General features: G+C 44.5%; 1 protein-coding gene across 1 annotated transcript in view; it reads right to left on the reverse strand.

Annotated features, from left to right (window-relative positions):
• Positions 1–23,700, reverse strand: part of LOC138526311 (otospiralin-like) — a 130,608-nt gene extending 106,908 nt beyond the window's left edge. The window contains exon 1 of the mRNA XM_069636902.1: positions 23,516–23,700. Coding sequence (XP_069493003.1) covers positions 23,516–23,576 — 61 coding nt within the window. The 5' untranslated portion in view covers positions 23,577–23,700. The remainder of the gene's footprint in view (positions 1–23,515) is intronic.
• Positions 23,701–24,264: the final 564 nt, after the last annotated feature.

Below are 24,264 nucleotides of genomic sequence, written 5' to 3' on the forward strand. Positions count from 1 at the left end.
TTGCTAATGTATTTTGAAAAATAAATATTAGGTCCCCCCATCTATTACAAGTTAGACACCTGGGTATGTTTACAGAGCATATATTCATATATCTGTGAAGGGAAAGCATGGGACACATTACAATTAGAAGTAAGGGTGGTGCCCATAAGTGATTCCACTCTATTAAGTGTTTCCTTAGTTGATTGATCATAAGTTGCTATCAAATCTGGCCCTATAAGTCAAAGGAAGGGAATGCAGAGCCAATTGGTCAATTAATTGGTCATCTAAAATAAATAATCAGATATGATGGCTGTTTGCAGATAGATGGACTGATTGGAATTAATGGATGTTATGTAAGTTAATAAGTAGCTCATGTTTTTATAATAGAAGGTAAAATATTCAGCAAGTGAACTGCTATTTCAAGCTCAAATGACATGCAACGTATTCATTACAGCAGAGATGTATTGATCTATTGATTTTTCCACAATAGATGGTTGATGGCCTATGATCTTCAAGAAGCCAAAGGAAAATGTCAGATTTTCAGAAAAGATGGGAAGGAATAAGAAAGTTAGACACTCCTGCTAAAGACCAGTTCTCATAACTTGTCAATCAAGGAGGTACACTTTACTGATATTCCTTGCTTGGAGACATCAGATCAATCAGAAGGGTGGTCCATTGGAATTAAATTACTTCAGCCTACCTCTGATGTCGGAGGGGTGAGCAGAGTATATAAAATTACAATACTATGGGAGGGGATCAAATCATTTATTCTTACATGCTGAGAACTTGACAGAGGAAATCCATACAACTTGCAGGGTGGGAGCTAAAGCATTTTTATGTGAAAGGATAATGCATCCTGAAAGCCGGAAGGGGTCAGAAAATACAATACCCTGTCACCTGGTTCCAATGGCTGAAAAGGAGAATCAGATTACCAATACTAGTTGTTCAGTGTTTTGCCTTGTCCCATATAGGTCAAAGAGAAAGGAGTATTCAGATGGTTGTGAAAGAACCATCATCTGATGTGAATCCTGTTCATATCTGTACCCAGCAATTGAGAAAGTACATGGATAATGTCCCTTTCATGTATTCGCATGTTGCAGCCCTAAGAAATTGAATATTGTAGGCTATTTCTTTCTATAGATGAAATAAATAATAAAAATAATTTCCCAGTTTTTTTGCAAATACAAGGATCTAGCGGAATCTACTGTGTTAATGTGGGCAGTTAATGTCACAGATTGTCAGTGTAATTCAAAGTGTGCCCTGTACCAAACTTGGTCAAATTAATAGCATGGATTAGCATCTTTTTCCTGGTGTTTAGAATGTTGAGGCGGGTCTTGTTTGCTATGGTAATACAGTTGTATGATTCATATTGATTCCCCTTTGGCTTGTCCTTACTGAAAAACCAATATAATTTTTAATGCAACCGTTAATGTGCTTAGCTGAGAGAAACATCATTTTATATGCAAATTCTGCATTATTCGAATTGAACTAAATGTCATTTTGGACCCCTATTTTGAATTGCTCCACCTCTCAAAAACATCACAGACCTTAATGTGCAGTTTATTACAAAGTGTCCCCTCAACCAACAACTATTAGTGTGCATATGTTTTATTTGCTGACTTTCTCCAAATATATAACTATTATGATTTGCCTATCTTAAATTGATCTTGTGTGTTCTAGGTTTTGCATATAAGATTTAATTTGACTGACATGTGGCTCATTTATTTGACTAGCAAGACAGGGTAGGCAGGCTATATAATTATGACATGTTTTTATAATTTTATAATTAGGACTATTTTTTATCATTTAAATTTATAATTTACAATTATAATTTATAATGTTGTTATCATTTCTTTTATAATTGTATAATTATAATTATAATTTGGATAAGCAAGACAAGGTAGGCATGCTATGTATTAATTTCTGTGTTTTATGAGAGCCTTGATTTACCTTTAGTGAGTCAGGTGTCTTCCCCTGTATTGTGGGGTGGGGAGTCACATGCATTCAAATTATTTCTATTTGTATGTCGAAAAAGTAATATACTAACATTATATACTAACCAAAACCAGATTGTGTGGTGGTATTATGATCGCAAGAATTATTAAAGCACTATTAGTCCTAGTACCTTACACCCTTGCAGAGCTGTCATAGGCAATATGTTTTTTCTTCGACCAGGAGGACTAGGTGGTGAGAGGCAAGACAGTTGTGAAGAGCATTGAGGTGGGCTCACTAACACAGAATACTCTGTGAATGGTACAGATGTTAAAGATGTAGGAATTTGAACTATGGCAGAGCTCCACCCTCTCTACGTTCCTAGACAACACCTGGAGGACCTGTATCAATGACTCAGTGGACTCACTCATTATTTGGCTCTGCAGAGCGATCTTTTTGGGCAGAGCATCAATAGAGTCACATATATGGGTGATGTGCTACCCTTTATTCTTCCTAAAGCCTGCGAAGGCCTTCTTTATCTGTACATGACGTTCATATTCTTTGTGGGAAAGTCTTCCTGTCATCCCAGCCTGTCTTCCATATGCCTGAGGTAAATTATGATGGCCTCGTGTTGCGCCTCACTCACTTCATCTCGTGCCCCGACCTGGTCCCTTTCTGCACCTCCAGGTGCTGTACAGCAATGACGCACTAGATGATGATGATTCACTTCGAGAGCCATGTCATCTGGAGGTCCTGTGGTTGGGCTAGAGAGTGACCCACAATGGTGTTGGGAGAATACAATCATGGGTGCCTGTGTCATCATTAAGTGTTACTTCAATGTCAAGTAGCACTAGTTCATGAGATGGTATTAGGCTCATCCCGTCCTGGGACACTTACATTGGGGCAGGCAGGTAGGTGTACATGGTTTGTGAGACATTGAGATGCTGGGCAAGTTGGGCACACTGGGCAGCCTAAGAGAATACTTGGGCTTCTCATTTTTCCAATTTACAAATTTACATCGATTTGGCAGCTGGTGTAGAGGATTGACGCGTGTTTGTCTTTGCATTTATTTTTATTGAGTAACGTGAATTATATTTTGATCGCAAATAACATACGGGGAAGGTTATACAGCTGTCAGGGGCAGTTCCTGGCTAGGTTGCCTTTACAATAGGTAGGTGAAAATGTGTATATGAGTGAATATTTTGGTGAGGCAGTAGCATGGAGGTACATATATCTGGAACATAGACTAGAGACAGACGTGAATAGGAAATGCAACAGCCTAGAGCCATTACAAGATATTAGCATACATGTAAGATAACCACAGTAGGGATGGGCTAGGTTCGAGGTGGGCTTGCATAAGTATACAAGGGGTTAATTCTGTGGCAAGTAAGTGGGTTTTTAGTTGCATGTTAAACAGCTCAAGTGGTGTGCTGGCTATGATGATGGGTGCAGGGCCTTCCAGTGAAAGGGGATGAGCAGAGAGAAGGAGCAGAGATATGATGAGCCACAGGGGGGGCAGATAAATGGAGATATGGAGGAGAGAGGAGGATTGTAGGGTATGGGAAGAGAGTAGAGAGAAGTGCAGTCACCTAGGTGGGGGGCAAGACTCTGGACTGATTTGTAGACTAGGAGCTGTCATTTGAAGACAGAGTGATTGTGCATGGAGAGGTGGCCTGCTTGGTAACAGTGAAAAAAGATGGGCAGGATCTTGGTAGATTGTAGAGGGTACCTTTTGCAAAGTTGAGAACCTTGTTAAGGGCAGAGGGAGAGTAAAAGCTAAGGACGAGTAATAGGCTGGAACAGAAGTCAAGTTTACCATGGAAAAGGGGTTAAATGAGAATGTTCATAGTAGCGTGGAAGATGAGGTGTGCATGGGTTTTCCTTACTTTGATGAGGTTGCACCTGGCTGCCATAACTATAGCCATGATGAACTGTTGGAGTCTAAAGTACTGTTTGAGCTTTAAGAGAGTTAGAGAGGATGTCAGGGGGAAACAGATGGCAGACCAGAAGGTGTGAACATAAGAGGCAGGCAGAAATAATTTTTCAGTTTTCGATGAGTTCAAACTTAGAGCCAACCAGTGAGGAATGGCACTAGACAGTTGGTTATGTGTTATGATCAGGCAGGAATTAAGGAGGGGGAAAAGAAGATCTGTTTGTCATTGGCAAAGAAGTGATATTGGAAGTCAAATTAAGGGATGAGGTGTCCATGAAGCAGGTGCAGACGCTTAAGAGGTGTGGGCCAGGGCTGAGCATTGATGGAAAAGAACTGGCAAGGATGTAGGGTAGTAGGCAATGGAGTTCCATGCAATGGAGAAGTTGTTGTTAGATGGATAGAAGACCACCTAATTAAGTACAATATCCTTGAAACACAGGTAGGAGAGAGGCAGAGAAATCAAGCAGGATGACATCGGGGGGGGGGGAAGCTTGAGTAGTGAGCAATGGTTAGTAAGTGACAGATGTGAGTGAGAGTGTCCTCGGTGGAGTGTTGGCTCCAGATGCCTGATTGAAGGGGGTCACAAAGTGAGTGGTGCACGAGGTAGGTGAAAATGAAGCTAAAGACATCTCTTATGAGGATTTTGGAGTGATGGGATAAGAGGGAGACAGGATTAAAGAGGAATTATTGGGATCAGACAAGGATTTCATTATTATGGGGATGACAGTGGATATTTTTTATCTGGCAGGTGAGATCCCTGTGACAAATCAACTTCCGTGGCACCAGTGGTCCAGGGATGAATATCGGTTTCTAAACCATCAATCAGCCCCACACCTCTAATACACCAGAAGGGATCCGAACAGATTGGAAACACAAGCAATTTATAAACCTCTTTGTCCAATTTTGATAACGTGGATGGAACGGCAAGCTTATCTCTGCAAGGTCGTGGATCGTTGGTTAGTTGCAACACAGCGGAAATACAATTGTTACCCAGCAATAAAAGGGACTGTTCAATGAAGGTTGTATGAAAATATGTACTTTATTATTATTCAACATACAGTTCTATCACACTACAAATTACAACCAACCCTGTATAGTGCAGGACAGACAGTTTCAAGAAGAAAAAGGGATGCACTCTGGATACTGACAGGAGGCCAGTTGGTAACGTAATTAATCTCAATAGTACAAGGATACTTGGTTTCAGCACAAAGGGAACAATGTGTCATACAATGTCACTAGGGGCCTTCGGGGAAGGACCAGGGGGACAGAGCCACAGTGCTTTTAGAAGTTCTTGGTGCTTGACAGCAACAAGTCGGATTCAGGGTGCTTGGTCGCGTCTGCAACAGGGTACACGATGGGAGACAGCTGCAGGTATCAGGCAGGTATCAGGCAGCAGTCAGTTTGGCAAGCGAGGCTGGATGGACAGCTCCAGGCTGGCCTACATGGCGACTCAGGGTCAGGAATCATTGTTTCAGTGCAAGTTGGCTGGTCCGAAGCACTGTTGGAGGCGTCTGGGATGGCGTGAATGACTGCAGCCTGACAATAGTCAGCAGTACAGTAAGTTGCAGCTTTAGGGGCTCAACTGCCTCAAAAATGTCCTTAAAAGTGTATGCTGGTTGATGCTTGTCGGTGCACTCCTAGCTTCTTCGCTGGGCTCGTGTCATCCTTTAAGATGGACAGCCCAAAGACGAGGAGAGTGTTGCAGGAAAAGGCCTTTTCCTTGGTTTGGTTCAGAGACTCTCAGGTACTTCTGTAAGGAACTCATGGTGGCAACAGTAAAGACAGACACAAGTGATCACAGTTCAAGGATGTTTATTAAACAGTCTAAATTGGTGAGAAAATGCCTAATCTAAACATAAATCTAAAATGGGAGCAAGCTACGACCATCAAATAATAATAAGGCAGTCTTAGTGGCGTCTTGTCAAATAAAAATGGCCTATACTCAAAAAAACTATTGCCAATCCTTACTGCTAAGTTATAAAATAGTGTGGGATAATGTTCATCAGAAAAGAAAGAAGTGTTCACAAAATGATAAATCAGGATGGTATGACTGGGGTCTCCCTTCCCCACGTTTTTAGCACCGGACAAGGCTGGACTCTCGAGCACAGCACACTCCTGGGCTTCTCCAGCACAAGCGTACAGTTTATTTCCAAAATATCAGGGCCTTCTGTGGGCAAGTCTCTTTTACACCAAGTCTCTTGCCTCAGAGGGCCTGATATAATATAAGCAATAAACAAAAAGTTCCTTTCAGTAATATTCCCATCGGGTGATTTCCTTTCACCTGTGGATCCCCCTCAACCAGGCTCCGATCCTTTTTGTAACCTTGGCTTCCCTCAGTCGGGTTCACATTTGGCAGTTTCACAGAGTTCCCTTATTTGTAATACCTTGCTGGATTCACTTCCCTTAGCTTTTTCTAGCCCCCAGTCAGGCTTTCTCTTAAGCCCCAGTCAGGCTTTCCACATTTATCGTTAGTGCACCGTTTCCCTCAGCCGGGCGCACACGCCTGTTTCACAATGTCAAAACTTTGGTAATGCGTTAAGGACTTTCGATTGTACAAAGGATTTTGGCTCGACCCTTGTATGTCCACCTTAACCCTTTATGTCAGCCTTTCCTACAGCCTCTTATTACTATACTATAACATTCACAAGAAAAAGGGCACCATCCAGAGTCTTTGGATTGGATGCACACGTGGCGCTGGACCTCTCTGCAGCTGGTCTCTCCCTGGGCTTTAAAAGTTCACCAGCACACAAGTTATTTGTTCATAACAAGTTGCCGTTTGCAACCTTAGATCAACACTGTCCGGTTTACTATTGTTTCTCCCTCCAACTCACCGGCTGTGCTGACCTCCATGTCATTTCTTGTCTCTGGAGTCAAGGACGGTACCACGGTTGCAAGCGTGCCTCCCTGCCTCAGTTATCAGTGCGGGAGGGTCCTGTGCACCATTGGCATCTGTTACACTACACGTCAGCTGTAGTTCCCGATCTTATGATTCCCTTCACTGAGGCTTTGCAGGTTTGGGTCAAAAAGGGCAAGGGCACATCCCTCCTTGTTGTCCTTTCCGGCCTCGCCGCATTTCTTCTGTGTTTGAACTTCCATCCAGGAATAGCTATTTCCTTGTGCATTTGTCCTTGCTCACAGTGTGCTCTCATGCTTTGCCTTTTATCCCTGTGGGGAATGGAAAGGGCTGTCAGGTGTGTGTAGTGATTGTCAATTGCCTGACTCTACTGAACCCTTGTGTTGGGAAAAGTCAGGTAAATGGCTCTGGTGTTAGTCTGTTGGCTTCTGTGGTGTAAGAAAATGTTTGTGTCAGAAAAGGGGGGGCGGGCGGAATTCTAAGTATCCGGCAGCATAGGATGGGGAAAAGGAATTATAAGGAAGGGGGTACTGCGTCTCACCCATCGGTGTCCCACTTCCATTCCCCGAAGACCCCCCATCCATGTGATCTCCCCCACTGGTCCACCCCCAGGAACTGGATCCTATAGCAACGCCCTTGTCCTTGCCACCTTGATGACAGATTTTCCGGTACTAGCGGGTGAGACAACGTCAGGTTTCTCACACGTCCCACCTAGGAAGCTTGCTTACAGAGCCTAGCAGGGCATGCTGTGTGCTGGCTTTGTACTGTTTCTGGAGCTGCTAGAGGGACTTCTGGATTCTGCATCTCCCTCTGTTCTATGGGAGTTGTTTAGGGGAGGGATCTTGCCTCCCTCTTGGATTTCCTGGCCTTCCTTCACTGTTGGAAGATGTAAGGCAGACGGTACCTTTAGCCAGGGTCCCAATGAGTTTAGTTCTTCTTGCTACTCCTTGTGAAGTCTTCAGATGATCTGCCAAAAAAGGGGCTCAGACCGCTTTTAAAGCCAAAGGGGCTGCGGTGATTGGTGTAGGCTAGGCCTACCTTAATAAACCAATCCTGGGTCACCACCAACAATCTCTGTTATGCGTGAGGTCATAACTAGAGTGGTTTGCAACAGGACAGGTAAAGGTTTGAAAACATGGGGCCTCATTACGATCTTGCTGGTAGCCATGATGCTATTGGCGGCATGGTTGATGCCAAAATCGGGTCCGGGTTCCCAGAATGGGGAATTACCGGGCCATTCCTAGTTCGGAGGGCCCCTCCCTCCAGGAACCCGGGCCCGGACCTTCCCCATTCCCATTTCAGCCCCAATAGGGCTGAATGGGAATGGGGGAGGGAGCAAACAACGGGCCGATTACGACCAGGCGTTACTTACAGGGTCCCGCAAGGGGAGCTTGTAATGAGGCGGAACGGGTTTCACGGGTCCGCCTCCTTTAGTGGGCCCCGTTAACCCGTTCCGCCTCACTTGTAATGAGGCCCATGTACTACTAAGTTCCATGCATCTTCCTGTCTGTTGTGGATCAAAGGGTCTATCTGGTTAATTGAGTTCTCTGTGGTTCCTGATCAAAGCGCAGGTCTCCCTTGACGTTTTGGAGAGAATAGCCTTTCTGTCTCCATCAAATCACATACTCCTACTCTATGAATGGGGTCCCCGTGTGGGGTTGCCTACTGTAAACACATGTACCAGACATAACTGCTCACTTTCATTGATACTTTAGCGTGGGAGCTGGCTTCAGGTTGACACAGATGCATATCACGGGTGTTGGGGTGTTCCTGTCTTTTGTTAGCCTCTGCAGCCAGGCCCCATGTGAGCCTGTTTGAAGCACACTCTATTAGTATGCTAATTATGTTTAATTGCTGCCACCATTCTTACAGGGCCAAAAAAGAATAGGGCGGATCCATGCAGCTTTTGTTATTTAATTAGGTTGGCCATGACAGGGGGAAGGTTTTGTCCTCCCCCTTGTGATATGTCTGGATGTACTCGAGAGTGTCACGTTTCAACTAAATGTGATAGGGGATTGTGCCTGAGTACACAGGTCTATGTGAATGTTGTGCGGAGAGCATAGGAAAATGTGTGCAGATTAGGCCCACACATTTTCCAGAGGTTGACCTACCCACATTTTATTTTATATGAAAAATTTAAAAAGCCAGGTGAGCGCACACCCACCGTGCGGATGGTCGAATTCCTCACATTATCTGCTGAGAGGGAGTAATTCAAGTGGGAGGAGAGGTAAGAACAGATGGAGGGTACATGGCTTTTGATTGGTTGCAGTGCAAGAGGGTCATGGAGAGTTTGCAGGGGTGAGAGCAGAGAGAGGATATAAGGTGAGTGTAGTAGGAGGATTAAGTGGCGTCAGAAGCAGTGTCGAGGGCAAGGAGAGAATCCTTGTAGGTGGTTAGGAGGATCATGGAGCAATCATAATGCCAGCACTGAAGGTGAAGACTTATGAAATGTTATGATATATAACACGCTTAATACCCAGAGGTTTCTAAGCGCGGACCCAGGGATCAAATCTGTGTTGCTCCGTGTTGTCTTGTTTCCAAGGCGAGCACATTGCCCGTGAGCTATCCTCCCAAGACATATGTTTGTCTTCGGCTTTCAGATGGCTAGAGAAATCCAAGGTTGAGGGCAGAGATAAAAGAGGGTGAAAGAATGAGCCGGGTAGTGCTTTTCATCAGAGGAAACAAGAGTGGTATTGAATTGCTCAAAGGCGAGTTCGATGGGACTGCCAAGAGGAAGAGAAAAGGATTGGACAGAGGACTCCACTTGGAGTAAGTAGGGAGTCATGGGGATTGGGGTTTGAGTTTTATGTTGTTGATGGAGGAAAGCTAGGCTGCAGGAGGGCAGCATAGAAAGTAAAGTGGATGAGTGAGTGGTCAGAGGGCATGTGTGTCACATATAGGTGATGCATTATGTGGCTTTTTGGTGTATGCAGCACTGAATGTGCCTGTTTCTGTTGTCTATGTAATGACATGAGATGCATGCTTTTTCAGGACATAAGGATAGCTTGCCTCGCATGTGCATGATGTTTTCCCCTGTCATTGGTCTATCTCTGTGATAATTTGCTAAGTTCCTTAAACAAAGGTGGCACTTTCAATATTGGTACATGTGGGTATCCCCAAGACATATACCTGGCTGCTGCTTTCCAGCTGATACATTGGTGGTCGTGTGTTATTGTTGTTTAAATACTCACCACCAACAATCAGTGGTCCAGCTCCGACCTCTGCATCGCCAGCACCTGTCACTCCAGTGATGCCGATTACAGTGATGCCCTAACACATAAAGCTAGGGCCAATCTCGCTCCAGCTACCTTACTAACCAACTCACTTCACATACGTCCTCAAGACCACTTAGAGCGGCTCAAGCTAACACAATGTCCATACCGAGATTCAAACTCCATAACTCTGGAGGTGCTAGTTTCCCTGTATGGGCATCAAAGCTATGGAATACACTCCCTGCCTCCCTCAGATCAGAACCTTCCTTCCACTTATTCAAGCGCAAAACTAAGCGTTGGCTTCAGGACATGGATACTATGACAGTTTAACTATCTTGATTTTAGGCTTCTCATCCGCCCTACTGTACTTATTGTAAATACTGTACCTTATTATTTAACTGTATCCTCCTCTACTGTGTGCAACTGCAACATGTATGGCTCTGTAACACGTATGTATCTTCCTTATCTACTGTATGTAACTGTAATAATCTGCAATCCGTTTTAAATTGATGCGCCCGGATGGCCTTGGGCCTGGCTGCGCTTTACAAATAAATAAATACAAATACACTTGCGTCCTTGGGTGCATGTATGGGTTCGGAACAGTGCTCCCTCCTGTTACCATGCATTCCTGTCTGTGCTTAGAAAGGATAATCAAAACCCGACGCTTGAAGTCATCCCAGCATTTCCTGCAATTCATCATGCTTCAAGAATTGTTGGACACAACCATTACGTTCTCCTGCACCCGATCCCATAGCTGTGCATGCTGACTTGGGGAAGGTTTGCCCATCAGGTGGTCCACGAGCCCTCCTTTGCTATCTCCTTTGCAAGAATGGAGAGCTCTTGCTCCGAGAATGTTGGCTTTCTCGGCCACCCATTCTTGACCTTTCCACCTGAACGGTCCCCAGATCTTTGTCCAGTGTTTATTTGTCCCGGCTGATATTCAGAATCAGGTTTGCAGAATGGGTGCAGGGCAGTAATGGCTGCTGCATGCCCTGTTCTCCAGTGCATGTGCGGTATGTATGCAGCTGGTAATGTTATTATCCAATGGAATGATGCATCTTAATATCAATACACGCAGCATCATTTTTGTCACATTTGGTAATTCCCCTTACTGCATACATAGAGATAAACACTGCCTCAGATGGTGTGCCTCTCATCAACACAAGTGGTAATGGTAATTGCTGCAGTTGATGTTTCCAGGTGCTCTACTGCCAAACTCGTAGTGAGGGCCTGGGTGTGCATTATAATGTGATATGATACAATCACTTTGGAACTGGAGGATACTGCTTGGTAGAGCCTCACAAGTGTAAGAAATGTGACAAGGAAAATGGACAAGGAGATTATAGTCTAATTAATTACTGATAATCCTGATTGCTATGAGCCCAGCCTTCCTCATTACAGTCCTTCGTTTCACCCCTCCTATCTATCACTGTTGTCATTCATTTATACTGCTTTAAATGTAACACAATTCATACATTTGCGAGTTTACTCCTGCATGTCTGGAGTTGGCTAAAGCCAGTGATAGCAATGAAGTAAAATGGTTGGTTTATTAAAAATAAACAAACGCATTAGCAAAGGCCAATCATTGCTGAGGGGAACACTTTGCCAGGCCCACTCTTGCCTATGCCCCTTCTCTGAAGTGGGGGATACCCCTGAAACTCACAAAGGCTTGCTGCCTCCCTCCTCCATTCAACTCCATTTTCTCATGCAGTGAACACCAAGGCAACCCCTGGGCCTCCACTGGGCCTGATTACTTTGGCCTTGCCCCCTTTCTCCCACTACCTTGCCCCCTGCCCTCTGACAAGCTTAACCCCCACAACCGACCTCACCCACACCGTGCCCATTCCTTACTCCCTATGCCCGCCACTGCTGCTGTTTCTGGGTTCCTGCGGAGGCACGTATGATTTTGCACCATTCGACAAATGCGGCCTGTTGGTAATTTGAAAACAACGAAATTGGGCAGAATCAGGGCAAATAATCTTCCAGCTGCAGCTAGGAAGTGGGAGCTGCAGCGAGCAGGCACTCAGAGAGAGGCAGGTCGAACTAATGAAATCCAAAATGGCTGCCCCTCCTCTTATAGCCTCTATTTCATTAAGCCCACCCCCAGAGGACTTGCAGAAAGGAGGTGGGCTTAGCCAAGCCCAGTGGTGCACTCCCCTGAATAAAAAGTTGCAGTCCTTCACTTGGAGATAGATTCTCTCCAGGGAAGAGGTTAAGACAATATAAAAAATACCCATAGCACAACCCATTTAAAGGAGAGCTGACCATATGGTGTTCATAGAAAGCTGGAGAGAAGACTGTGAGACTGGAGGAGCAGAGTGTGGAGGGAAGTTAGTGAGATTTTAGAGAGGGAGAAGGAGGTCAGTAAGCTGGGCACTATATTCATGAGTGAGCTGGACACTATATCCTTGATTGATCTCGGCACTATATCCCTGAGTGAGCAAGGTGCTATATTTCTGGGGGGGTTTATGGAGGAGGCTGGTAGAGAGTTGTTGGAGGAGGTGGTTAAAGAGATGTTGGAGAGTTGTTGGAGGGGGTTACAAAAGTCAAGAAAAAAGGTAGAAGGTTGTCAGTTGATATGGGTCAGTTTAAGAGGAGCTGTCTGTTTTTGGAGAAGGTTGGAAATATAAGGCCCGGTAGGAAGGTTGGAGGGTGCTGAGAAGCAGGAGGAAGGTGGTGAAGCTAAGGAGGAAGTAAGGAAACATCAGAAGGTAGGAGGTGCTGTTACGGAGGAAGAGGGGTCTGGGGTAAAGAGCTAGAATTAAAGAACAAAAACTTTGGGTGGACAAGGTTTAGTTAAGGGTGAGAACCTGATCAGAAGGAGTTGATCCCACGATGGGTGGAGGTATGAGTTTATGGCATGATGACGAGGTGGGCAGGTCCAGATTAGTTGCTAGTGCACAGGTAGGTGGGGATGAAAAACATGCTTTGGGAATGATAGATATCTTAACTGCACTCTGTTGAACCAAAGACCTCCCCAGATGAAACCTATAATGGCCACTCCATCCAATGAAGGACTGTTGGATGGACTGAGTCAGAGCCACCTAGAACATCACCTTTCATTTGAATATGTCGCCCATCAACCCTTCAACAGCAGAAGGGGGATTTGGATTGCCCACAAGCCCGCACCTAGTCCAAATACAGAGAATCTGACAGAAGTTGGAACACTCTGGAAAATGCAGAACTACGGAAATGATCCCCTTGTGTCTAGAATACCACCTGGAACTTTATGTTGAGCGCTATCCTTTGGTGTAAGGAATCTGTTGAAGGACAAGTTTATCCAACCCCTTTTATTATTTTGGCCCCACTGTGTAATGTATCCCTAATAAACTACTTAAAAAGAGAACCCTGGTGTGTGTCTAGTCTGTGATCCTGGCATCCATCCTGGAAAGACATACATCATATGTCACCATGTGTAAGATTTACTGCTTGATCGTGATCATTTGTGGCTAGATGAGAATATTTTACTCACCCAGCTCTAGTTTTCCAGACACCATGGGCCTCATTACGACCCAGGCGGTAAGTTACCGCCTGGGCCGTGACTTTACCACCATGGCGTAAACTATGTTTACGCCATGGTGGTTGGCGGATTTACCGCCCCATTCCGACCTTGGCGGGGCGGTAAATCCCCATTTTCCCATTTACCCTTCCCCATTCCCATTTTGCCCCATAGGGCATAATGGGAGTGGGGAAGGCGTTAATTACGCCACCGTAAATTACGGTGGCGTAATTAACTCCATGGTCCCTTAGCGCCATGGATTTTAACACCTGCTAAAAGCAGGTGTTAAAACCTCCATGGCGCTAAGGGACCTCGTACTCAGGCGGTAAGGGTCGGCGCTGTTTACGCCGCCGTAAAACCCTTACCGCCTGAGTCGTAATGAGGCCCCATTAGTTTATCAGCCATACCCATGTAAACGTGCTCAATACAACTAAGTAAGATCAAATTGCGTGAAGATCCCATGACCATTACTGGCTGAGAAACATTTGAGAAGGTTTAATGCCTTAGCATGTACCTTTGGGACAACTGCGAAGCAGCTGCTTTACTCAGTGCTTGCCTGCAAGTTTCATGCATAGACGGACATTTGGGGGGAGAAAAGATAGATGATGTGATAGAGAGGAGTGTCAAGCAAGACAGTGACTAGCTGAGAGACTATGCCTAGAGGACTGAGACACCGTCACTGTGAGCCTCAGTAGGACTAGTACAGAGGCTGGGACTACACTAGTTCGAGAGACGAGGACAGGGGCTTAGGACCTACACAAGACGCTAGGACTTTGATGAGAGACTAGAACCAAGAGGCCAGGTTAAGGGGCTTAGACAAGGGACTGGGACAATAAACTGTGTCTAGGGACTAGGATTGGGATGAGGGACTTGGGATGGGGACTGGGATGCGGTACTGGGTCTGGGACAAGGGACTGGGGCTATTCAAAGGACTGGGATGAGGTAGGAGAAACCAGGATGTGGATGATGAACGATAACGAGTAACTTGGTCTAAAACTGGGATGAGGACCTGAGACTAGGACTGGTGACTATGACAGGGACTGGGGCTAGGATGAGAAACTGACACTGGGATTAAGATGATGGTCTGGGACTAGGACGAGTGGCAGGGATGACAGACTTTGATGAGAGACTGGGGCAAAGGATTGGGACAGGAATGACGGACTGAGACGAAGGATTATAATGAGGAAGGGAGTAAAATAAAAGATTAGAATGAGAGAAATGGACTAGGATGAGGGATTTGGATGGGAAAAAAGGACTGGGACTATGACTAGGACAAGGGCCTGGGACTCCAAAGGACTGGGAATAGGATGAGGGACTAGGAAGGGTCTGGTATTAGGATGGCAGGCAAAGAAAAGAGACTGGGATGTGGAACTGGAACCAGGATGAGGGAATGGGATTGCCATGAGTGACTAGGATGAGGTACTGGGCTAGAATGAGGGACTGTGGCTAGAAGAAGGGACTAGGAAGCGAAAATGGGAGAGAATGAGGGACCGGAATGAGGGATTGAGACTCAGTTTCCATAAATCACAGCACTAAGGCATGCCGGCAGGAGAAATAAAGATGAGCAGCAGGACTCAAAAATAGCAATCTGTGATGCACTAAATCTATACCAATAGCAGTGCTAGGTGCCATACCAAGCAAACACTGTGCTTCACAGCACCTCTGCCTTCTCTCCCCTCTCCGTAGCTTTGGTTTGGCCACACGGTGGCACTAATGTGTACACTATAAATCACAAGGATGGTGAGGAAGGTGGACTTGTGCTAGGGGAGAGAGGGAAGGTCTGAGGTCCATGAACCTACAGAAAATCTGTCTGAACTGTGATAACCTATCACATATCCAGTTAATCCAGTCAAAGCTAAATTCCTGTTCGTTAATTTGTTCCTCCAGTAAAAACAAAAGATGATCATACATTTAGGTTCTGTTGGTACCTCAACCCTAACAGCGCATAAAGTATTTGTCATTAACACTTAAAATGTCCACCATCATGCAATGGACCCGTTCTCCAAATCCAAAACCATTTGTCTCGGCAAGTGATTGCTGCTGAATGTGTTTTGTTTTTCCCATTGCTGATAGGCCTAAAGAGAAGCTAAGGGCATCTCTCTGCACTCCTACAGTGGTAGGATGCTAGATGGAAACCATAATGCCCATGTGCATGGTTTTGGCCAAGCCAAGCATGCCGTGATGGATGATGATGTGCCGGGCTCTGCTAAAGTTTATGTAGGCTTTTACGGGCTTCATAGTTAAACAGGTGGATGGTTGTAAAGTTGTTTGAATGCTCACCTCCAAAGGAGTCATGGCAGCTGGGTTTCAATATCACCTCCTCAAAATACTTTTTGAATTTGTAGTACAAACACAATACAGGACCAAATTGTAGGGCCCTACGACGTGGTGGATGAGGGGATTTGCTGCAGCCTGTGTAAAGATGGTAGACAGGCTTAGATAGCTCATCCAGGTATCAAACCCCATGACAGCTAATACCATTATTTGTTCCCTCACTTTATAATTACTACATATATTTTTTTCAAGTATGCTGCTTTATTGAAATGTGCACTACTCTTTGGATCGCTTTTTTTAATTTGATTTGTTTGAATTTTGTGTTAGATTGCAGACAGGTGAGGGTGCCCTACAGATATGGAAATATTAACCTCCTGCAGAATACCTGATAGCACCTCTGGCCACTTGCAAGGTGTTCACACCTTCTCAACTAGGTGATCTCTAACTACCCGGGATGCAAAGTTCAACAGTCTCTGAGTAATACGGCAAGCTTTGATTTCTGTGCTCAATGCAATGGTCTGTGAAATAATTAAACTCCATTCTGTACCCTTCCACCCTAATTTAAAGGACCCCATTCTCAAGATGACCTTACAGTTCACTGCTTTACCTCATGTACATTCTGTACTCTTCACTTTATTTTGTATTGCATAATGGCTAAAATCCTCAGATCACCAATATGTTCCAAGTGTAGGGAGCTGTTTGGCATTTTGTATTTAATTACATAAGTGAAGCAATGACTTGTAACTCTTTGGGTTTCCCTCACCCTGTCTGCTACCTCCTACCCACGAGCTGGGAAACACATCCACAAACCAGAATTAAGCATGATGATGAGAATGCGCCGTGGGGCGCTGTGATGTGCAATATCAGAGGTTGGAGTGTCATTGGGTGCTGCATTGTATACTGTGGGGGCTGGGGCTGCCCTTACAAGCCAATCAACCCTATTTGGAAGAGGAGAGTGCTGATTGTTTTAGACACATATCAGAGGTTGGAGTGTCATTGGGTGCTGCATTGTATACTGTGGGGGTTGGGGGCTGCCCTTACAAGCCAATCAACCCTATTTGGAAGAGGAGAGTGCTGATTGTTTTAGACACATATTGTTGATATTTGTGTAGATTTTTATTTTCTCCATCCTTTCTTCCTCTAAGACCTCATGCATCCCAGTGTGAGTCAGTCAGTTATTCCAGTTTCCTTCTCAAAATGTCCCACCTTGTAGATCTAAAATGCTGATATGTATTGTGGTGCCACGTCTGTATGCGAAGGCCAATTTCTTGAGTGTTTCTGAAAACTAAAATGTTCTTACATTACTTTTATGGTGCACTTTTAGGTGCCTGTGGCAGATCATTGAATTCCTGATTAAAGAGGAAGTTGGCAAGTGAACTGTGACCCAGCTCAAATCTCTGCTGTTTTCTCATCATGATGTTCAAGTAACGAACTGCGCCTTCCACCATGCTCAGTGAGCTCTGGCTTGGAAATGGAAGATTGAAATGCGAGTCAGGCTTTACAGTTGCCCTGCTTGGAGAAACATTGTGGGGGGTAGTTTCCACAGCACAGCAGGGCATGCCTCTCAACACACCCTTGATTTTGGTTGAGGGTGCCACCTGACTTCCATGAAATCATCCGCCATGAAGAGCAGAGTCCGATAGATGCTATAAACGACCCTTCATCTATAACATGGAGCACCACAAGTTCGATCCCTGGATCCGCACTCAGAAACCTCTGGGTATTAAGCGCGTTATAAATAACCTATCTTCTCATATACTAATTCCGGGGAGATGTGCGCTAAATTCAGTTTTTTTACAGTGGCACTGGAAATATACATTGCTTCTCTTATCACAGTCTTTAGACCAGATGCTATAGGTACTTATACTATGTCTCTAAGCACACTAATTAGAACCTGCGCTACTGCAACTTACTGTAGGCATCATCCAGTGCACCTTGACTACCAAACTCCTCACCAACTCAGCGGATCTGGTTTTCATACCCATCCACAGGACTGAAGCACCATCTCTCTGACTACTTTTTTTGTATTACTTTTGTCTCTTTCTGTATGCATGGCCTGAAAAATGTATAATATTGTCAACGCGTACAGAGGGTCTTGAACTACGATCCTCTGGCTTCAGCTGACTGTGTTTCCAAGACATCATCCTTTGCACATACCTATACGAGTAACTCGAACAAGGTCCACCTCGACACCTATGAGCTTGGAAAAACTTCTAATTCACATGCTACCATGGCTCAGGTGTTAAATGTACCGTATACTGAATGCATTCACGCGTGGCCCATGCTTATACACTATTAGGCTGCCGGAGTTGCGCGCACCAAAGAAAAAATTACATTAACATAAAAATTCACATGGTCAAATACAGTTTGACATGGCTTCATTTGTGCAGGTCTAGGACTGTCACAGTGACCCAAAAAAACAGGAATAAATTAAATACAGGCTGCGTGCAGCCTATGGCGCGATAGAAATAAACAAATAAAGAAAATAATAAATAATAAATCCACTGTAGTCCAGTGTGTATATCGTATTAGATTGCAGCAGTTTAGCACACCAAAGAAAGTTAGATAATATAAAAATATTGTATGATTGTAGTGTCTGCTATATACCGTAACAAACTAATATTGCTAGCCCGGATTGAAACCTAGTGCCCAGTTAATTGAGGGGTTCACCCAGTTTATTGCGGAGTTCACCAAGATCGAACCCTGGTTCACAATCAAATGAAGGTATACTAGAAACCTCGGATCCACCAACATACAGAGAACAGTAGATGCTTGAAAGGACACTAACATCACGCTCTCTTCCTTACAACGTGTCTGTCTCTGTTTGTGGGAATGGTAAAAGGAGCCCCCTACTGGTGAAATGATAAACAGTATCTTGGAAGGCTGGGCAGAGCGTGTATTTGAGATATATTGGGGTCAAGATTGTGGCAAAATATGCCGCTGAGATGCCTGATTTGGGCGATAGAAACCGGGCTATGTATAAATGCTGCTCTCAAGTACAGTGCATGATTTGCCGCTGCAAACTTTTCATGTGTGTTGTTAGGTACCTGAAAATGAAGTGTCCCTCTACAAAATAGCCAGGCAATCCTATTTCTTTACAACCAATTTCTTTTCCAAAAAGTAAAACATACAATTTTGATTGACCCTTTAGTTCAACAAATGCTTTGGGGACAGAATCACCAAAGGTTCCCCTTGGAAAAGGTAGATTCGATGTCACCCTGCTTGTGCACCAACTCCGAAAAAATATTTATGCCTCGCCACTTTAAAAGTTTGCAATCCACCACCGGTCAAAGGACAAGTGGGTTGCATGTAGATTGGCGTCTAGTTGAGGGAGGGGATGCATTAAACACCGCCTGCTGCCTCCAACAAAGGGAGATTGGGACAGGGACATGATCTGGACAAACGACAAAGAAGAAATGGATATAGACTCAATGCAAGCAGCCACTAGACCCAGAAACATATGGGCCAGATATAAACAATACCTCGCTGACAAAGCTGAAGTCGAAAATACGCAATCGTATGCGCTAACGTCTAAAAGAAATGTACAAGTTCTGTAAATGCTACATAAATGTTGATGTGTCATACCCGTGTGCAACAATAAATAAAGTTTTTTTTAAAAAAAAAACACTGCCTGCTGGGCCAGAGGAGTTTGTTAAGAGTGACAGGCAGGGAATACATGAGGCCCCATGTGCAGCATAAGCAAAAGGATTGAACCTGGCAAGAGGTGGCGCATTGACCGACCGGTCTGCAGGTGTTTCGTGCTTGATGTACTGGCTGGTTATACGGCTGGCAGATGCTCCTGATGTGAGTTGATGTGTAATTTGGTTGGAGCGCGTAGGATGAGTCAGAACGCTTGGCGAGGCAATGCGAGATGCAGTAGAGGTGAGTTTTGACTGCTGAAGTTAATCAGAACGGAGTTTGAGGAGTTATCCCCGTGTAGCCTTTAAGGCGTCCCCCACTGGAACCCAAACCAGCACTGTGAGAGAGGTTGACTCAAGGAAGCTCTTTTCCGCCTTGTGAAACTGTTGACAGTCTTGGAGCCCTGCAACAAGACACTGCTGACCAAAGTGATACTGCATTGCAACACTGCCTGGGGCTAAAGGGGTGGTATCACTTCTTCCAGTAAAATCCCACATGTTTTCCCTGAAAACTGGTTTAAAATCAAGGAAGTTAGAACTGTGCCCTTAATAAAGCCAAATGCCCTGCAGGTCCCTATTTTCCTGGTGCAGTTTGGGAACCCGAAAAATTAGAAATTCAGTGACCTGGGCAATTTGCTTGAGTATAGCGCTGTAAAGACTTAGCTCAGTGTCCTGGGGGATAGCTCAGTGGCAACGTGCTCGCCTTGGAAGCAAGAGGAAAAGAAACAACACAGGTTCGATAATCGGTTCCGCCCTTACAAACCTCTGGGTATTTAAGCGTGTTATAAACATGCAACTAAGACAACAACAACAAAAATCTATAACAGCGCCTCCATGCCCCGGGGCTGTGTGAGCGCTTTAAAAAATGCAAATAAATATAAATTAATGTAAGAGGGAATGCAGATACAAAATGTTGAAGGGTGTCCTTGTGATATTGTACCCTGGCTGGGGGCCTATAACACAACAAAGGACTTTCAGTGGCATTTTGCAGTCACATCCAAGCATTGGGTCTTCATAAAAGCAGATCATTCCTTAATCCAAAGTCCCAGGAGGCTTCACCTGGATGCCATTTAAGAAGAGTTCTATCACATATGTATTCAACAGTGCTGCCTTTGGAGTGTGAACTGAGCATGGGTGAATAAATTCATCCGGACCTTTAATCACCTGAATTGTCTCTGTATTCAGGTGTTGTGAGGTCAGCCAAACCTTTAAGAGATTTGGGTGAAACTCCAGACAATGAATGCTGATGAAATGTTGCAGTAAGCACTGCGTTGAAGAGGTCTGACATTTTCCTGTCAGCACAAGTTCAAAGAAAACCAAGTATAAAGTTAACGGAATAGGTCAGAAGTTCAGAAGATTACCTGCCAGGGATTCTTGAAGAAAGCAAAGTGTCTAAATGATGAATTCACCTGGCTATTTCTTTAATGCAAACCCCCCAGAATGAACTCGTTATTTGCCTTTAAAACACTTAGTGCCAAATACACAAAAAGTACTACAATCAAAAATATGCAGAGGGTCGAATTACTTCACAGAATGTGCAGCTCATCTTATTCACAAAGGTGGACTGTTCATTTCCAGGGGGCTCTGCTGTAGCAGGGATGATGCACTGACCAGTCCCCATGCATAGATTAGTCTCAGGAGCCCTCCCTGCACCTACTTGAATGCTGGGAGTACATTTCATCATAATGGGCCCTTGAAGGGCCCATCGTGGTGAAATGGCATGAAAAGAAAAACATTTCTATTTCTGTTTGATGGACAGAAACGTAGGTGGGACAGCAGCATTAAAGAAACAATGCATGAACAGGTCAGAAATTAACCTGGCATTTATTTAACTTTCCCTCCACCTTTTCTATAGGCGCAAATGGGAATGTGCTGGTTTCGGCACATTTTAATTTGCACGCCGATCCATTGTGCAAATGTGCAGAGGAGTTGCAAATGGGAATTTAAATGGGCACACCTGTGTTGCACACATTCAAAGGGACCTTGGTAGTATGGCTCCTTTTTTAGGGAACAAGCAATGAGATAAACCCACGCATCTCATTACTTTAGCCAGCAAAGGTTTTGAGAACAGGCCTCCTAATGTAGATATATGTTATCTGTTTTTTCCAGATACAAAACTCAAAAAATTGCAATCCTACCTGACTAAATGGTGTTTCCTAGGGGGCGTCAGAGCCGACATCATTAATGCTTGATATGTGACTGACTCTGTCTCATCCCTTCTGTCCTTTCTGAGGTCATTGAACTGCAACCATAGACTCTCACTATTATTAAATAAATGACTTTAGTAGGCCTCTCATGGATGGGAACTCATCAGGATGAAACATCATGCAGCCTGAATGCAAGAATGATGCTTCCTTCAGAGGTACATGTCTGTTATATATTCCCTATGATGTACTATGTTACTCAATGTGTCGACCTCTTATTGATGAAAAGCAGACACAGACATTGCTGACAGGTGACTGAATTTGCTGGTCTGGCATGCAATCTTAAAATTCCCCTACTAACCTGATCAACGTCAGAAGGATGAAATACTGAGTTTTTACCCAGATTCAAACCTGGGACCTGCAGGTTGCGCATAGACCGCCGCAGTACGTGCCTTAACCTACTGAGATAACTTACTTCTGAGCTTTATAGTGCTGTCCTACTTGAATAGCATTCGCAGATGAGATACAGAGGACTCTTGCTAACCCTTCCCCCTCCCCTCACAACCCATTCCTTCCCTTTCCTCTAACCTTTCTCTCACTTTTTCAGCCCGATCCTCCCTGAAGATGTTAGGCTCTTAAAGGAGATGTTCTATTCTGAAGGGGGAATTGTGAAGTTTTCCCACAAACCACAAAACCCACGAGGTGTGTCTGTGGAGACTAGTGTAGATGAATACGATATGGAAGGGCAACACCACTTAGGAATTCTGCAGAGAGTCTCTTTCCAAAAGACTGTTTATTCGTTGAAATCCACATTGTATAACAACACAACTACAAACTGGTGGGCTATCTTCTATAATGTTCCCACTTTAACCTTTATCACGCAATAAGAAAACAGGGCACTCTCGGGAGCAGACATTGACCATCATTACGGGACCTGCTCACTCCGGGTCTGCCGGTAGGGCGGGGGCATTGAACTATCAGCAGGCCTGACCTGCCCTGAGTTCTGGCCCCTACCGGCAGAGAAATCACCAGTACTGTTAAGAACAGTGCCAGTGATTCAGTAGTTCCCATCCAAAGGAGTCCTGTGGGACTCCGTGGAATGGGCATTTACTGCTGTTACCGGCACACATAATATCCCGGGAACACTGGGATATCGGGCGCCGGTCATGGAAAGGCGAGTTTGCCGGTAACCCGCCGGTAGTAAAGGTGGGTTACCGGCAAACTTGTAACGAGGGCCATTCACTAGTAAACAATAATAACACCCTGTATTTTAATACCGATACAATCATGGATGGAAATTCCAGTTGACCTATTATATGGGTGCTCTACTGGATCCGTTGCAACATAAAAGATTATGGGCAGGCGACTACAGAGGTCCAGCTGATGAAAAGAAGAGGGATACTAGTGGTTAAATAAAAAGACCAACTGAAGCCACCAGACACCATCCACAGCTCCAAGATCCCGAGGTAAGCAAGTACAAAAAACTCACATGTCAGCAACTGGATCCTGCAGGAACCATTTGTTATTGAGCAACTGTGATTTCTGAAGAGGAATGAATATTTAGAAGGACCACAAACTGATAAATTGTGTCTTGGGTCAGTAACAATACTAATGAAAGGAAAAGGAAGTAAAAGAGACCTGCGATATTCAGCTTCTTGGGGGGCAACAGGATGAAACAAGGAATAACAAAATAAACAATCCAAAGGCATTACTTTCCCAACAGTGGCGAACCACAGGATCCCATTCATGTTTGCCATTGTTTCATGGGATTTGTTGAGGTCAGCAAACAGTTGAAGAGGCTGCAGCTGCCTCGGGATCTCCCAATTTAGAATAGTGTCTGCATAGCACATAATACAGTCCTAATACGTGGGTCGTAGACAGCCTACTAGAGGGGGTGCAATGGCTAGTTCTTGACTCTGAGCGGTTTCTGCTTAGTGTTCATTGATCAGCAAAACGGGCAACAGAACAGTGCACAGTGACTAAGAAATCCCAGCTATTCACGAAGACTCTTGCTTTTTTTAAATATATATAATTTCTGGTAAATACCTACCAAAGTAAGCCAAGAAAACCACCCAATAGCAAACCAGCAATAGGAATTGTGACCGGTTCATTTTCACTCGAGGTCACTTGGCGCGAGTTTCTTCCAGATCGGGCGGGCAGCTTCTCTTCCCCTCGCGAGCATGGAATGGCCGCCACGTCGAGGCGCATTTATACCATACAGAGGTTTAACTACCTTCCTGGAACAAGGGATGGTTTCTTGCATGGCAATAAAAGCTTCAGGACTCCCCGGTAGCTCGCCTCCCTTGCTTGTCTCTCGACTTCAAACTGATAATAAATAAGAAGAGAAGGAACTTTCTGTGTTTGCAGTCTGCAGGCGCATGAGGCATGTGGCCTGGGAGTGGGATGTAGTGACGCAGTGGCAAAAATGCGACGGCGGGGATTCCTGCGATCAAAGGAAGAAGCATACAGATAGTGAGACGGTTCACTGTCCCGTTACTGAAGACGTTAACATACCTCGAAAATGTTCTGATAAGTTTTATTAACAGAAAAAACTGTCAATTTACATAATACAAATCACCAGGTATTGCGGGTGCTGAGGGGGATCTCTCGTGTGCCCAGTTTATGTGGCACTGATAGCATGCATAAACTCATGTAGAACAGACGCCTTTTTTTATTTCTTCATTGAAATGCTCATAACAGGTGGAAGATAAAAACAACATAATTAAATAACAGCTCAACAACTTTTAGAAACATAGCCGTATATTTACACAATTATTACAGTAATTATAAAGAGCACGA

This window comes from Ambystoma mexicanum, chromosome 7p, assembly GCF_040938575.1.
Source record: "Ambystoma mexicanum isolate Mex_15411 chromosome 7p, UKY_AmexF1_1, whole genome shotgun sequence".
NCBI lineage: Eukaryota > Metazoa > Chordata > Amphibia > Caudata > Ambystomatidae > Ambystoma > Ambystoma mexicanum.